Source organism: Danio rerio, chromosome 1, assembly GCF_049306965.1.
Source record: "Danio rerio strain Tuebingen ecotype United States chromosome 1, GRCz12tu, whole genome shotgun sequence".
Lineage (NCBI taxonomy): Eukaryota > Metazoa > Chordata > Actinopteri > Cypriniformes > Danionidae > Danio > Danio rerio.
The window spans coordinates 11976902-11995340 of NC_133176.1; the positions used below are offsets into that span (position 1 = coordinate 11976902).

The window sequence follows — 18439 nt, forward strand, 5'->3', positions numbered from 1 at the left end:
TAAAATTTCATTTAGGGATAATGGTTTAGCCTTCAAAATGTATTTAAATGTTGGCGCAATAGCCTAGTGGTTAGCGTGCTGACATATGGTGCAATAGCACGTCAGGGCGTCGTGAGTTTGAATCCCGGCTCGATGACATTTCCCTACCTCCTCTCTCTCTCTCCCCCACTTCGCTTCCTGTCTCCTATCTAATAAAGGAAAAAAGCCCCCCCCCCAAAAAAAAAAATATATAAATACAATTATAAACAAAGCAACAAATTATCTAAACATTGATTTGTAACTCCTTCAGAGTGTAAAAAATTCAAATATTATTGATTATTACTGCTCAAAGTTGGGCTGAACTATTTATTGTTTGAGCATCAATATCGCAGTGTGTGTTTCTGCAATAGTCACATCGCAGGATTGAATTATTTATAGAATAATAAAAGATAAAGGTATTTTAAAGCTATTTATTTAATGATGACACTGTTATATTACATTTCAATGTTCAATTTCTGTATTTGAATACTGTTAGACCTCCCTGAAAATCATAAAGCACAGTTTATTTATTTATTTATTTATTTTTGCTCGTAATTTATCAAAATTTATGCAGATACACCACACAGAAAAAGATTAGATCATTTTAGTCAATCTAAATTAACAAAACTTTCTAAATAGAGCAATTCAAATTATCTGGAGATATTATATTTATATCGCAAAGTCAGATTTTTCCAATATCAAGCAGCCTTCATTCAAAGTTACAGTACATTATACACTTGCAAGCACAAAAAAACCTGACAAGCTCCTTATTTCTGTGTTTACATATTAAAATACAGGACTGACATATTGAAGAGCTCATTCCAAATAAGCCAATATTTTTAATTTTAGGGGGATAGCATGAAATTAGGTTGACATTATGTTAATGTCAAGATATTCCATTAAACACTCCAAAAAATCCTGCTTGCTCATAATTAAAAACGCTAATGCAATACAATTCGTCAACATGCTGGCAGTTTATTTTTACTGCATGCAATCTGTTTAAATTTAAAACAGAAGTTTACTCAATCCATTAATCTTCTGCGTGAATATTTGTCATTGGCAGTAATACTGCATCACTGAAACTGGGCAGAGACTTTCTAGTATGCCTTGCATGGAAATGGAAAGAGTAAATGTAAGACTTGAGTGTTTTATAATGTGTTTTTGAGCCAGATGAGAAAGGGGGGGAGACTTTTACTGTTTACTAATCAGATATTAGAGGACTTAATGAGTTTATAATTTGTTGTGGTTTAAGGGTACACTTTTAGTGAAGAGAGGAGCTTAAGGTTACTGTTAGTGCATGTCCATTCCGCCAACCTGATTTCACCAAGTAGGACATGTTCCTGGATTACCAGCTTTGTTGATCCTGGAACAACATTCAAATCAACCAATCAGAATTAAGAGATACGTTTATCGTTTATGTTAAGTTTAGGTTTACGGTTCTGTTTATGCACTTCAACACTTCTACTATTGCATACATGTTAAAACACACATAAACACTTGCATTTTAAGCCAACATCTTTGTCTGTCTATTAAACTGACTGGAATAGTTCAACCCAAAATTCTGCCATCATGTATTCATCCTCCAATTGTTTCAAGCTGGTTTCTTTCTTCTGTTGAACACAAAGAAAGGTATACTGAAGATATATTAACACTGTAAAAAATATTTGTTAACTAACAGTTTCTGTATTTTGTGATATGCTAGTACCCCCTTACAAATCTCTCATTTACAGTCATATTTTTAATAGGAGGCAATACAATATAATATTTGTGCATATATATTAGATTATAGAGTACTGAAACCAAATCTGGAGTTAATGGAACAAAACAACTTATGATAACAGTCTAAAATTAGTATAACCAAATTTTTATGTTAGTAAAAATTAGAAAAAGAGCAAAATTTAAGAGAAACAAATGCATAAAATTGTTGAAATTTTGTAGTTTGTAACTTTCCCCAATATTTCACATGAACTGAAATGTATTATAAAGATCTAAAGATGTTCTGTGACTAAAATATATTTTTAAATAAACATATTTCATTGATTCAAATGAACCAAAATTTATGACTTATATTTACTGAGATATGGATAAAAATGTTCATTGTCAAAATGGAGTGTACTTAATAATGCTGTGCACTGTACAGCGTGAAACCTTTGTGTGAAACTCAGAAACCCTTGTTATTAGCGACACTACTGGCCAATATATGAACTGCAACCAGCAATCAAGTGTGTACACTATGATGCCATAAGCATGGCCTAACAACTTACAAGTTAAAATAGCTTATTTCTCTGAATTTGAACATTCTTAGAATGTACTTTAAATACAAAATAACACTGTTCTAGTGTTTTTTTTTTTTTTTTGATAATTGAATGAAAAAAAATCTTACATATTGTACCTTTAAATTAATAGATAATACAAAACTCATGCACTAAAAGTTTGCAGATTACTTAATGCACCACAATTCACAACTGAAATAAGTTTAGTAATATGGCGCATTTCTAAGTGAAGACTTGAATGAAACTGAATTGCTGCATATATAAAAAAAGAAAAGAAAAAAGAAGTAATTTAATGAGTTTCTGCAGATTCTGCATTTCAAGCTTGGCCTTACATCAGCTATTCACCTGAAGAAGAGAGTGATTCTGTGTGCATCATTGATTCTATTGCTTTAAAAAGGGCATTCATAACCTCCAGCGCTGATAAATTCAAAGTGATAGCTTTTATGTGCTGCGGCTTCCTTCTGGCACCGGGTCGCACAAATCGAGCCCCGGTTCATTGTGAATAGTGCTGTCACATGGCCTTTTTCAGCGTATGTTAGTAAAACTCAAAGTTACGCTCTCCTTCATCCTTCACTGCCTTCGAAATCAAGCATGCCACAAAAACGCCATCTACAACAATGCAAGCAAATGCAAGTGTTTCAGGTTAATCTTACCCTTGAATGAGAGAAAGATTAGAGGATAACAAAATGCAATCCAATAAAGATTTGTCGTGCTACGTGAGGTGAAAATCAAATCTGAAAGATAAATCTCTGCCATCTCATCTTTTCTATTAGCTTTGGAACACCCACTCATCTGAACACATGCACATAGAGTACAACCACAAATATGAACAGTTCCCACCTGCACTGCTCGGTAACACAGACATTCACTCAGTGCACACAAACACAGATTAGGCGTTGCATAAGTAGCAAGACACTGATATAATCTATAAGCAAACAATATACCTATATGTACCGTGTTCCAACAGGACTGGGGATCAAATACTCGTTCTCAAAACTGAGTCCGTTTTTTAGGTATCACTTTATTTTAGGGTGCAAATCTTGCTATTAATTAGAATTAATTATGACATTTGTCTCCATAAACTTCTTACTTGGCAACGCAGTGGCACAGTATGTAGTACTGTAGCCTAACAGCAAGAAGGTCGCTGGTTCGAGCCTCGGCTGGGTCAGTTGGCGTTTCTGTGTGGAGTTTGCATGTTCTCCCTCAGTTCGCATGGGTTTCCTCCGGATGTGCCAATTTCCCCCAAAGACATGTGGAACAGGTGAATTGGGTAGGCTAAATGAATTGGGTAGGCTAAATTGTCCATAGTGTATGAGTGTGAATGAGTGTGTGTGGATGTTTCCCAGACATGAGTTTAACTTTAACGTTAGCCCTACGCCTTGAAGCTAAAAAGAATTGGGACACCCCTACCTCTTCACGAGAACTCGCAAAACGAGTGGTAGGGGTAAGGGGAAGGGATAAGGGGTAGAATTGGGATTGGGCATAAGAAACTTGTATTATGCCACATGAAAAATCCACTCTTAAAACGAAAATCGACACATGAAAGTCTAAAGCCTGTACAGATAGCCTACAACAATTGTGGATAATTACTGCTTATCATCTAACCAACCATTTAATTTACAACCAATTGTATGTGATTTTGCTCACATGGCTGATAATTGAGTAGTAATCAGATGATGTAATTATTCTGCTGTCTTGCTGCCGCAGCCTATCGCAACATTGATGATCATGATTTTGAGAATCAATAGATCTGTTCTTCACAACAAACACAGACCACCACACAAGCCGTAATCGTCTCAGATCAAATCCTCCAGATATCTTAATCTGATTTGCAAATCCAAATCAGCCAGAGATCAGTTATCATAATTAAAAGATCAGAATCTGCTATAAAATCTTAGATTGGTAATTTCCGGCAGTTCCAGTGTTAAACATAGCAGTCATATTGACCCTTATTATATATTAGACATCATATTGTCACAACCTATTTACATTTAAAGCTGCTATTAAGATATTACAATTAAACTTTAAAGGTCGGTCATCATATTTTATGATGTTATTACCTTAAAAACATGATCCTTTTAGTAATACAGCATATAAATGTGTACTAGAGTTACTAGACCACCCGCAAAGATCCATGGCTCACTTTCATTTTCACTTTTACAAGAAGGAGAGTAATTTTTTTTTACACAAAAAAAAAAAAATATTGTTTAAAAAAACAAGTCTAAAGCCCTGGTCAGATCACACGAATCTGTCTCGATTTCGGCATGATTTCCTTGCCATATGGTGTCATGGGGAGTCGTAAGAGACAAATGGCATGTAAGCGTCGTGGGCATTTTTTCTCTGATCTTCACGACTTTGTGCGTGACACTGGACAATAAGAGCACATCATTTCTTATTTATATCTGTGAGTGCTGCCGCTAATTCGTGGGTCAGGTAATCAAAAAAATAGGCTGCATATTTACTTATGGGTGAGTCTCGGGTGGATAGGATCAATCATTCGTTATGCAAACTTTAACTACTTTCTCTAAAATATCAAATTGTTTTAAGCAATTTTCAATGACAGACTGGCACAAATATGCAGACATCTCCATTCTCACAATGATTTTTTTTAGTTCTCTTAGCATTCCAACTGAGTTTGTTCTTCCGAGGTAATCTGGAAACACGTTCAGTGCTGCTAATACATTGTAAAAGCTTGTCTTGCTTATTCAAATTACTTGATTAAACTAATTATATTGAAACTAATTAAATTAAAAATGAAAACTGTTTATTATAGGCTCCTCTGAAACTGTGAATATTTCACTTTAATTTTATTTAGGCTAGGAGTGTTTAATCAACCCATGGCAGGAAAGTAAACATTAAAGGCCCGTGCACACCAGAACAATTTTTGCTCGCGTTTTCTGTTGACATTTAACTAAGAATAAACTAAATAAATAAACTAAATAAACTAAATAAATGGCGGCAATGTGATCATGCACACCAACGCGCAAAACGGCGGGCACAAAGCGTCATTTTTAAAGAAACGCCTCATGCTCGTTTTTTTGTTATGATACGGCACGTCAAAACCTTCTCCTCCAATCAGATTGGCACTTTTGTTCACGTGCACAGACCTGCTGAAGTTACAGTAAACAGCACTTGGAGGCAAGCTCAAAACTGTCAACGTGAGCGCACATTGAAGAAGATGCCCAGAGGTGATACGAACGTGGAGCTGTTTATTGCTCTGTAAACAATAATCATTTCTTCATCGCTAGAGCTGAAGCTGCTACTTGAACCATACATGCTTGTTCGAGTCACCAGTAACTTTAACAAGCATGTGAACTTCCTCTCTTCCTTTTCTTCTTGTTATAAGCGGGGTGTCAGAAGCTTAAAGTTGTGTAGCGCCATCTAACGTCAACGAGTGATTTTGCATACTCTTCTGCTTGACGCCAGTAAAAATCGCTTGGGTTTGAATCCGGAAAAACGTCTCATAAAATGCTGACGATAAACGCAAACAAAAAGTGTCCCAGTGTGCATTTAAAAGGTTTAAAAGAAAATATCTTATTCAAATATATTAAAAAGGAAATATATCTTTGATCCTATCAATGTCATAACAAATGCCCTTAAATAATGTGGCCTAGTTGTCAGCAAGCATGAGTGTTTACTGAGATTGACATAAGATAAAAAAGCACTGAAATTAATAAGATATAAATATTGTTATTGCAACACTTGTGACTGTTGCTGGAAATAACGCTCTTTATGGACATCATGGCATGGCTGATCTTAAAGCAACGTGTAGTCTGCCACATTTATTACCCACGACAAGTCAAGATTTTATCAAGACAAAATCACATAATCTCACAATAATCACTTTCGTAACCGACAACTGATCTGACAGGGGCTTAAAATAAAGTTTTGTTTTTGTTAGCAGAAACTTGCTAGTCAACAGATATCTGCACATCCAAGAGTTATCACTTAGCTGATAATTAATAAAGTGTAATTGGCATGCTGTCCCGGTAGAGAGCCCTGAACTTGAAATATCCTCGAGCCCGGGGTTCCCTCCCATTAGAAGGGCGAGAGGGGTGTTCGATCTCAGGTAGGTCTCGAAAACTCCCCTGCTGCCGCCGTGTAAGAAGTGTAAACTTGGGTGATAATTTGGTTTAGTCGATTGGCTATGGTGTATGTTTTTGGACGGTGGGAGGAAATCGGGGAACCCGAAGGAAACCCACGTGAACACGGGGAGAACATAGAAACTCCGCACAGAAACACCGACCGGCCCAATAGGAGGTTGGACCGGCTGTGTTCTTGCTGTGAGGAACAGTGCTAGCCACTGGGCCACTGTGTCACCCTATCAGAAAAGGGTGGAGAGTAGAGGGGGGGGGGGTCTTTAAGATGAAGATAACTGGAGTGAAAACTCTGGTTATTTATAATGCTTCCGTAATCATCTAATAGAGCTGATTACAGAGCTAATGAGCTGCTAGCCGTGTTGATCATAAGCATGTGATCCTCTCCAAGTTAGTTTATAAATAAACCACACTAAGTGACATCGCCATCTATGGGCTTAGAATGCATGTATCAACACTTTAGTTGTGAGTTTTTTTATGAATGTGTGTGAAGGAACATTGTTTCACAGCAACCCAAAGAAATTTCTGTTCTGCTTTTAACCCTTTGATGCACTACTATTTTTTCTATATCTATTTTATAGCTTGTGCATCAAAGGGTTAAGTACATCATTATGTAAACATATCCTAAAGCGCAGAAAAACAAAAATCTCAATGCGCAAACCGACCTGTTTCTCTCCACTGGGTTTCCTATGGGACAGCAGTAGCTCCACGGCCCCCACCACTTCTTTGCGGATGGCGTAGAGCAGAGCGTCTCCAGTGTTTACTCCATGATCCAGAAGCAGCTCCATCACCTCCAGGTTTTCGTTCTCAATGGCAATTAATAGTGCACTGCGGCCAAGTGGATCCACACAGTTCGTGTCGATGTTGTAATAGACCTCAGCCTCACGCAGTGCATGCTGGACTCCTGCATAGTCGCCCTTTTCCACAGCCGAAAGGAACGCACGCTCCTCTGGAGAGAGCTCTACCTCCGCCCGGACGATCTGCAGAGGGATTCGGTCCCGGTACGGAGAGTAGCTGCTCTTTTTGTAGTATAGATGTGACATGGGATTCATGATGGATGCTGCTGGAAGAAAAAAAAAAAAGATGCTATAATCATTTGATATATATGATAATAACATTTATAACAGTGAGTCAGCTTACTTAAACCATAGAAATACTGTGCATAAATGACATCTTAGGAATAATTAATGATACACGGAATCTGCATGCACAGAAATCCATAGATTTCTACAGATTTTGAGCTCATCATTGAGTGTTAATTTATTTGTGCAAATGTGTGTAAATTTATATTTATTTATTCAGCTTTTAAATTAATTTCAGAACATAACTAATAAAAATAATATGTTCATTTGAGCATGAACAGTCTTTTAGTGGATATACAGTCATCGGCCACTTTATTAGGCACACCTTACTAGTACCCTGTTGGATCCCATTTTGCCTTTAGAACTGCCTTAATCCTTCGTGGCACAACTCAAGATTTGACATGTTGTGTGTTCAGAGATGCTCTTCTGCAGACCTCACTTGTAACAAGTGATTATTTATTTGTGTTTTGTTATCCCAGAAATTATAACACATCCTCATAATTCAAAAAGTATCATTGAAAATTTTAAACTAAGCCTAAAAAACTTTAATTTTGCATATCAGCAACACAAAACATCTGTTAGTTAATAGGTTCTGTGTTTTGTGATAAGCAAGTGTTTTCCTTTTATTTAAGGTTGTCAATTGCATTATGGGACATTGATCTCTGCTCTGTTGACTTTTGATGTTGAAAATTCAAATCTACAGTTTAACAAAGTGACTTTCATTGACATTTTAGTAGTTTGAAATAATATAATGTATAAGCAATATTATAGAGAGAGAGATAAGTCTGTCAAATAACAGAAAATACTGGCCATTTATTACAAGGTTTTTGTACTGTAATATACAAAACCAATCCAGACAATAAGTCACTTTAAACTAATAAAATATTTAATAAACTTTTTCAAACTTTTTAAGATTAAAAGTTGTTGGAAGAAAGATCATGGTCCCATAATGCAATTCAAAAGCATAAATTAATGGAGAAAAATAAAAACATGAAAACTGCTAATTTACTTATATTTTTTACAGTGTAGTCAGTCAAGTGATTCATGATACTGTCTGCATGAAAGTAAATCCTAATGATAAACACATATCCATACACAGTGTTCATTCAAAAACACTTATTCATTCACCAAACAACTCCAGGGTTGTGTTCCACTCTCTGGGAAATCCCTGTTGTTGTTTTGAAGTGCGCTCCACTTCATGAAGTGGACAAAGGTAGTTTTGACAAGGTAGTTATGATACACACTCCATTTTGACCGATGGAGCTAATTTACCTCCTATTTCAGGACTATACATATACAACACAACTGTAACATCACCGTAGACCATGTTTAACTAATATACCTCCACTCCAAACAGATCAATGTTGAATAAATAACTTAATAAATATTTTACAAATTCCAAGCATACCTACATATATAATTCAATAATGCATCCAACTCAATCGTACATGAAAAAAAATTCTGAGGCATATGGATTCCAAGGCATATTATTTTGGTATATATTTTTGTATGTATGATACATGTGCATACAGTACATATAAAAAATGTACAGTAAAAATAATTATGTCTGAATTAAAAAAAGGCAAAATATATCAGATTTACATAGTGAATGAAGTATATGCAAACTACACATATTCATATTAAATAGAGGGTCATTTTTAATGGTTTGCATAGTTACTATTTATGCCAATGATGCTGATGAATAGCATATTTTGCTGTTTACCACTAGACTATACGTGGCCTTAATGATTTATGGCATAATTGTAACTTTCATGTGCAATGTCTAAGCTTGATGTCAATTGTTTAATTATTTTTAGCTTTGCAAAACAGTTTGTTATGCCACTTGACATTGCTAATTGGTATTTATCACATTATTTTAATGTTATAATTATATGCACCCTGGTTTGCAGGCAAATAGGTTTACTCCTCACTGTTTTGTTGTTTTTGTTGCTATCAAGCTATAGTGGTGTTACCACGACTGGGGTGGAGTGACAGGAGACAACAGGAGGTAAGATCCAATATGCAGTTTTATTCAAAGTCAGGCAAGCAGTGGTCATCAGGTGCAAACGGGTATATGAAGGCAGTCCAGAATCGTCGTCAATATAACAGGCAATAGGTCTAAAGGCAGGCGGCTAAACAGGATAACAAAGGTACAAGGCTGGGATCGAGACACGGAGAAACAAGACAGGGAAACGCGTTGTAATGTTACACAGGGAAAACAAGACTCGGCAAACTGGAAGCGTGAATGAGTGGCTTATGAATGGAATGAAATAAGTCTGTGAACAAGGCTCAGCTGGTGATGCAATCAGGATAGATGAATGAACAGACGTGCGTGTTTGGGAGCAGTGCATGTATGAATGTGTAGTCCTGGGAAAAGCGGAAATGTAGTTTAGAGAGTTCGTGTGAAAACCAGCGATCCTCTGGGAAGCGATCGCTGGTTGGGTGACAAGTGGCTAATGAAGAAAATCAGATGTTTTTTGTATACAAAAGCTTTCTTGCTATTATTCACACTCAAAAAAAAAAAAAAAAAAAAAAAAAAATATATATATATATATATATATATATATATATATATATATATATATATATATATATATATATATTGTTGTTGCTTGTTTCAACTACTTATTTAAAATAAGCTGAAACACAATTTTTGAGATTTTATTGGGACAAGTTAATTGTTTTAAGTTCAATACAATTTATTTTGTGAAAACTAAGTTAACCTAATTTCTTTACATTGTCCCAACACACATTGATTGTGTGGAACTCAGCATTTTTTACAATCTTGCAACATTTTTCACCATTTTTACAGAGCTTTAACACATTTTGATTATCAATACATTACAAAAAAACATAAATGTCCTTCCATTAAGCCTTATGTTACAAATTCTATGTAATATCTACAGTAATTTATTTGGCTTACATTTGGCTTCTTTTTTCTCAAATTTGTGATTTAATCCACAGAAAAAAAATTTGATTTCTGCAAAATTGTTTACAACCACTTAAATTAAAAAAAAATTAGTAAATCCAAGGAATCATCTTTGAATTTTTTTTCCAATGTATGGGGATGAGTTGAATACTTCTCCAAATATTACTATTACGGAAAGCTTTAGAATTCAGAATTCGGTACATACTTTCAGTATTATATTTGCTTGAACTGACCCAATCTAATCCTGTTCATATGACATGAGCCTGCTCCTGAGCAGGTTTGAGCTAGCAGAACTGTTGGTATGACCACAACTCTCAGATGAGTTTTAAAGAACAAAACGATCCTGAATAGTGTTAAATCATCAATAACCAAATCCAACTAACTGAGTAATCCACGTACAAAGAACAGACCCCAGATCTCAATTTTAGGTTACAAGGGATCATTCACCCTAAAACTAGTAATGTGAGCTAACAAAATCAATACGGTTAGCTTTGATTTCATGCGTACTTTAACAATTATTTAGCATTGTATGCATTATATAAACACTGCATGATCTATTATCTGCCATTTACAACTTTTATATCTTTGAGCAGTGGTATGTGTGATAATGCTGAAAGAAATCTGTAAAATCATTCCGAAGCTGGAGAAACCTCTGATTATGCCTTACTAGTGTAATTCCTGTGGGTGTACTTTGCGAAACTTGGCTGTTGGCTACATGTAAACAGTGCTTTAAGGTTAGTTACATCACATCCTTCCCATGGTATTCCTCATATGCGTACATTTTTAGCTGCCCATGACATTAGTTTAAAAACTGGATATAACTGTACAGCCGTGCTTGGTGTAAAAATATGAAACATTAAACATTTATTGCAACAGATCCGCTTGCCTGCTAGGCTGCCATTATGGTAATAAACTTAAAAACCCGTCTCTCATTTATTTATACACACTGAGGGGCGAAATTATTATTGTGTGGTAATCGACGGCATAACACAACACAGATTATGCCTTTAAGGAAACCCAGCACAAATGGCTGCAAATATTTAGTAGCTATTTTGTGCTAGTAATTAAACCAGTGGAATATTCCAGATATGCCAGGCGTTTCAACAGCTCATCTAAACTCTTTCCAAAGTGTAGCGATCCAAAGTGAAAAATATCCCTCTAATTTCAGAATAAATGGAGAGACTTGAGTAATTACTGTGATTGACTCTGTGATGATGTTGTGTCTTGCTTTGATCTTCTTCTCTGACGAAGACGAACAGACACACCAGGTGGTGTCTTCCATATGGTCTCGCTTCAACTGACACCACACACACACGCACACTTATCAGCACACTCAGACTCATTAGCACCCAATTCACACTTTGAGTTGAATTCTATATTATGGGGTCTAATAGATGCAGATCCTGTAATCCACTAACAATAATAACAAGTAATAGGATAACGTCATGGTGGATGCACACTTTTTTTTTTAACTTAAATTTGTCCCTCACACTTTTTCTTTAGACAGCTGTGTTCATGATATGTTCAGGCTTTCTTGGATCACCTACAGTATATCAATGCAGAATTATTTAAAATTGAAAGAGACAAGACGGTCTATATATGAATTCAAGTTTCCATGGCAATCAGTCACTCATGATCTGAGGTGAATACATCCATCGTGGCTACTAAGCAGAAAAGTTAATCAGACACGTAACTAAAGTGCAGCTTATGATGCATTGTTATCTGGTTTTAGTCACTGGAATATAATGCACTATATAAAAAGTACACAACCAGATTTCTGTCAGTAAGTGCCATTTTATAGTAGATAATTTGCCATTTTATTTTGATTTTGAATAACTGTGACCCTCTTTGATGCGTTTAGACTTTAATTTTGAATTTGCTCATTAAAAATATCATCATACACTCCCAGAAATAAAGGTACGCGAGCGGTCACAGGGCTGGAACCTTTTCAAAAGGTACAAATTTGTACCCAAAAGGTCCATATTAATACCTCAAGGGTACATATTGGTACCTAAAAAGTACAAAAGTGTTCTTCTTAAAATTTTTAGGTACTAATATAGTACCAAAATGGACCCTTTAAGTACAAATGTGCCACCCCAGTGACAGCTCGCATACCTTTATTTCTGAGAGTGTAGAAATTTACATTAGATGTCGCCTACTCTGTTGTTGTCTGTTGGAAGGAATGCGTCAGTAGAGCTGCCATTTTAGTACAGGGTAGCGCTCCTTTGAAATGAACGTGGGACCAAGGTGCAGTGGAGGACTGGCCATCCGGAGCCATAGATATAAACATACAGTATATACATATATCGATGATTGTGAGTTTTCCCTGTGGTCAGTATGCAAATATTTGTTTAAATTACGAATATAATAATTTTACATCACTTTTGTATATTGATGGATAAGTGACTGCATGGGAATAGCTGACAAGGTGTGTTTGTTTGCATCAAAATGTAAGTGTGTCAAATTTAATCTAATCCATGTCCTGAATCACACACCCTCTCCCGCTTTCACTTCTAATTCTAACAGAGGAAGCGATTTGTTTGTGAATGAATCTCCGTTATGAATGACTCGTGTGAGCCATTGATATCCCCGCATCTCAGTGTGCATGTCCACTTTTCTAATTTAAATGGTGTATAACATTTTTAATGTTTCAGAGGAAAACTTGTAGGTTCTAAATCCTGCTATTTACATTATCGTTGCTAAATTTTGGTTAAATAACTACTGTAAAAATAAATATACAGTTGAATAAATACACGAATATTGTTATTTTTATTTTAAATTAGTTTATGAATAAATTATCTATTCATTCTGCTCTTCTCTTCAAAGGACACACAATAGTGCACAATAGTACAATTATTTACATTAGGGTGTTATTATGAACTACTACTACTGATAATGCAACATTTTATGGTAAACATCTGATATACCAATAGAAAACACAGAATGCCTATTTCTTCTTTCCTCTTTTCTGTTTATAATCATAAAATATATATGCAAAAACGTATGATTAAAAATAAAAATCTTTGAGAAAAAAAATCCACCACCTCACTTTTGAAATGATGTCTACACCCCTGACTATCGTGAATGACATATTATAGATCCCATGACATCTATCGTATGTCTCCCAGCATGCACAGGACATCAACATGACATCAGATTGACGTTGCACCCCAACATGGAGGTGACGTTACATTTTGATTGGACATGAAAATCAGGTTGACGTCAGAACCTAATGTCAATATCCAACATCTAACATAAAAAATCAACCAAATATCAACGTCTAATGATTTTACAGCTTGACGTTGTGTGGACGTTACCACTATGACGTCTATAAGATGTTGGATTTTGGTTGCCACACCCGACGAATAAATGTCAGTATTTGATGTCAATATGATGTTGGTTTAAGATGTTGCCTCGACGTTGGATTTTGGCCACTTTCCAACACATTCTAAAATCAACCATAGGACATCAAAATAACTTTGTCCATAGACGCTGGCTAGAAATTTAATTTTGACATAATAATGTAAATCTAACCTAATAGTAACGTGTTATGATGTTTTGTGCTACACATAAATAGTTTAGTTTAGTTTAGTTTAAACTTTATTGTCCGTTCTGCTTGACACAGAAAGGAAATTTTTCTTCAACACTGGATTTATGACAACAATTACAAACATACAACAACGACACAATAACACTTATCAACACAACAAAAGTTAAAAGTTTAAAAACCAAATTAGCCCCATGCACAATACTGCAAATCATACGTGGTAACCACATCATTCACTACAAACATTGATCCGGTTTAGAACAACAACTGCCATTGGGATAAATTTAACTCCATTAATTTGCATCCTTTCAGCTTGTCAGTTTCAGTGTTTACAGTAATATCCATAGATGGTTGCATTTGAAGCCGTTCAAAACAATGAATCTCCCATTCCAGCACATCCCAAAGGTCTACTGGGTTGAGATCTGGATCTGTAAAGACTATTTGAGTCATCAATATCAGATTCACTATCATGTTCAAGAAACCAGTTTGAGATGATTTAAGTACTTGTACTTGTTACAAGCTGCGGCCATAAAAAGAGAAGAACATGGTCAGCGACATGCAACACTGGTAGACTGTGATGTTGTAAACGATGCTCAAATCCTCAAAGCAGAACAAAGTGAACCAAAGAAAATCTCCTGAAATGTTCATACGAGGCAGGATAGATCAATACTTGGATGTTGTTTCTGTTTCTACCATCCAAACACTGCAGCAGAAACCAGTCAACCTTCACCAGTCTAGAATTATCCAATTTTGGTGAGTCTGTGTGTGAACTGTTGTAACTTATCTGCTTCAATGTGCGTTCAGAGATGACTTTCTGCAGACCTCTGTTGTAGATAAGATGTTATAAAGGTTACTGTTGCATTTCTATCTGAACCAGTGTCATTCGCCTCTGACCTCTGGCAGCAACAAAGCATTTTCCACCGCAGAAATGATGATCACTGGAAATGTTAAACCATTTTCTGTAAATCCTACAGATGGCTGTGTGAGAAAATCCCAGCAGATCAGCAGTTTCTGATTTACAAAGATCAACTTGTCTTCCACCAACAACCATGGTTTAAAGTCTCTTAAAATCACCTTTTCTTCCTCATTCTGATACTTAGTTTGAACTTCAGCAGATTACATCTACATGCCTACATTACAATAATACAGTTGTGCTCAAAAGTTTACATACACCTTGAAGAATTTGTTAAAATGTGAATAAACTGAACAAAATAAGAGAGATCATACAAAATGCATGTTAAGTTTTATTTAGTACCACCCAGAGTAAGATATTTGACATAAAATAGGTTTACACATAATTCACTACACAAAAATCTGGCTGAAATTACTAAAATAACCCCCTGCACAAGTTTACATAGCCTTGGTTTTCAATACTGTGTTGGGTTTCCTGATGATCTCTGAGTGTTTTTTCAGTCTCTTGTTTGTTCTGAACAGTTAAACTGACTGCTGTTCTTCAGAAAAAACCTCAATCTCCTGCAAATCCTGAAATTTTTCAGCATCTTATGCAGATTTGAACCCTTTCCAGCAGTGACTGTATGATTGTGAAATCTCTTCTATCTTCACACTGAGGGTGATTAAGGGACTCAAACACAACTGTTAAAAATGTTTTAAGCCCTCACTGATGCTACAAAAGAAAACACAAGGCATTAAGGCGTGGGGGGGGGGGGGGTGGTATTTTAACAGTTTCAGCTAGATTTTTTGTATAGTGAACTATATGTAAACATATTATATTTAAAATATCTTACACGAGAGGGTACTAAATTAAAAATAACATCCGTTTTATATGATCTCTCTAATTTTGTTTAAATTCTTCGCATTTAAATAAATTCTTCAAGGGGTGTGTAAACTTTTGAGCACAACTGTATGCGATTATATCTGATAACAAGCAGTTGAAGCAGTAAGCTCATTTTCAGATCTGCCTACACTGTACATCGGTTTGTGTTTGGACAACATGAAGGAATTAAATGAACTTATTAGTTTTTACAAATTTAAGTGGATTAAACATAAAACAATTATGTGCCCCCCCCACCCCCACCCCCACCCCCTATATAAAAAAATCTCAAGAATAGTGTTGTTTAGCTCGTTTTAATTAATTAGTTTGAATTTAATCTTCTGAGTGAAAATCCATTAACTTTTTCAATAATTTGTGCTCATAAGAAAATATCTGTTTTACCAATACTTGTCTGATTGTTAAGCATTTTTTCCTTAATCATATTTGAAAATATTGTCTTCACACATATATTGGATCTTTAAGAACTGTGTGCCATCAAATATTGCTTTTATATTCTATACCAATATAAAACGTTATTAAAAATCTGATAGCATGCTAATTACTTTGGACTTGTTACAATATGCTATTGTAATTACAATGATTGTTGTTTTGTACTTTCCAGACAAGCTATATTTAATCCAGTGTCATATTTATTCACTGCTTAGACGTTTAAACAATACATAAACCTTTTAAAACTCTAATTAAATTAAAAGACCACATTTGTCGAGTTCATTGATTTTCCTGTAACTTGCGTTGTCCATTTGAAAACATTAGACTTTCACTAAATGCAATCAATTCCTAATATGAGTACTGCTGTTCTTCTAAATGAAAACATAGTTTATTTGTAATCAGGAGATGAAATTTAGCATGAAGGAAAACTCATTTTTGTGCACTGTAAAACATGAGTTCTGCATTTAAGTTATCAGGCACATAAACATGCTTATAATCTGTATCCGTTTTATAAAATTACTTATTATTGGTTGCTTCTGTTGTATTGTACATATAAAATATTTATACTTTTTTTTACACACATTTATATTTATTTGTAAATATTTATACACATAAAATTTTAAACAGAGCTTTTGTCTTGTTTTAGTCCAGATGTGTAAATATTCTTAAATCAAGAAACACTTTCTAGGTAAGCAAAAACTATTGTCTTTTTTAGAGATTTTAAGTCAAAATTCAAGAAAAAACAAGTTAAATAATATGTTAATGGGGTAAGCAAAATAATCGCGTTTTCTCTATGAAATAAGATTATTTACTTACCCCATTTGTAGATTATTTTGCTTGTTTCAGGAAAAAACCCACTTAATTTTGACTAATTATTTCTGAAAACAAGACAATATGTTTTACCTGTCTAGAAAACGCTTCATGATATAAGAATGTTTATATTTTTGGACTAGAAACAAGACAAAAGATTCCCAGTAATCATTTGACCAAACAACAATATAACTTGTGTTGCTCGTTTGATGACATTATACTTTCACTTTATGTAATCAATTGCTAATATAAGTACTGCTGTTCTTCTAAATGAAAACATATTAAATTTGTAATTAGGAGATTAATTTTAATATGAACGAACACTCATTTTTAAACACCGAAAAACATGAAACAAACATCAGTTCTGCATATAAGTTATCAGGCACATAAACATGCAAATAATCTGTATCTGTTTTAAAATATTAATTTTATATTATTGGCTTCTTCTGCTATATTACACATATAAAATATTTGTACACAATTTTTATATTTATAAATATTTATAAAACACAAAATACAATATCTATATTTATACACCGCAAAAATGTTTATTTATTTATTTCTTTATTTATTAGAGTTTTGTCTTGTTTTTATCCAAATCCGTAAATATTCCTAAATAAAGAAGCATTTTCTTGACAAGCAAAAATTATTGTTTATTTTTCTCAGAATTAATTTGTCAAATGGAAGTGAGTTTTTCCTTAAAACAAGCTAAACATTCTGCCCATGGGGTAAGCAAAACAATCGTGTTTTCTCTTTTTGCTAAGATTATTTTGCTTGTCTCAGCAGGGTGTTTTCACATCTCTAGTTTGAAAAAAAATGTCAGGAAAGTGGGTGAGTCCAGCTTTGTTTTGGTGGGATCATCCAACAGCGAAAGAAGAAAGGGTTTGCATAAAAAGGGGAGTTTCTGTTCGAGCATGCGCTGATTTTCATAGAAGCAAAGCAACACACAGACACAAGGAAAAAAACGGTGACTATGTTTGCCGTGAAGTAGCTTCTAAATTTTTGTGAAATATATATAGAAATATATCCTAAAGTGTCCTAATAGTGTTTTTAGCAACATGGGACACACATGACTGTCATGTCTGTTTTGTGACCCCCTTAAGGAAAAACACACTTAATTTTGACTTTAAAAAAAACAAGATAACACTTTTTTACTCGTCTAGAAACGTTTTGAAATATTTGGATTAAAAGCAAAACAAAAACTCCAAGGCTGCTTCTCAATATGCAATCTTCAGCATTCTTCGGGCGTCCTTGTGTTCTTGTGTAACGTCATCATCAACCATCAAAGTTTAGTTCCAAAACTCAAGACCGAAAGAACTGAGGACGCATGAAAGTTCCCATATGCAATTTTGATATCGAGGATGCATCGATGCAGATTAGAGAACAAAACTTGCTTGAGAAGTCCCAAAAGTCATTGCAGCTGAATAAAGGAGGTGGGAAGCACAGCATTCTACACTGAAAA

The 18439-nt window shown here is 34.8% G+C and overlaps 1 protein-coding gene across 21 annotated transcripts in view; it reads right to left on the reverse strand.

Moving 5' to 3' along the window:
* trpc5a (transient receptor potential cation channel, subfamily C, member 5a) overlaps positions 1-18439 on the reverse strand; it is a 137426-nt gene that overhangs the window by 82916 nt on the left and 36071 nt on the right. For 13 of the 21 annotated variants that reach the window (XM_073945123.1, XM_073945169.1, XM_073945186.1 and 10 more), the window contains 1 exon segment: positions 7054-7448. In XM_073945123.1, coding sequence (XP_073801224.1) covers positions 7054-7440 — 387 coding nt within the window. In that variant the 5' untranslated portion in view covers positions 7441-7448. 21 annotated transcript variants of the gene reach the window in all.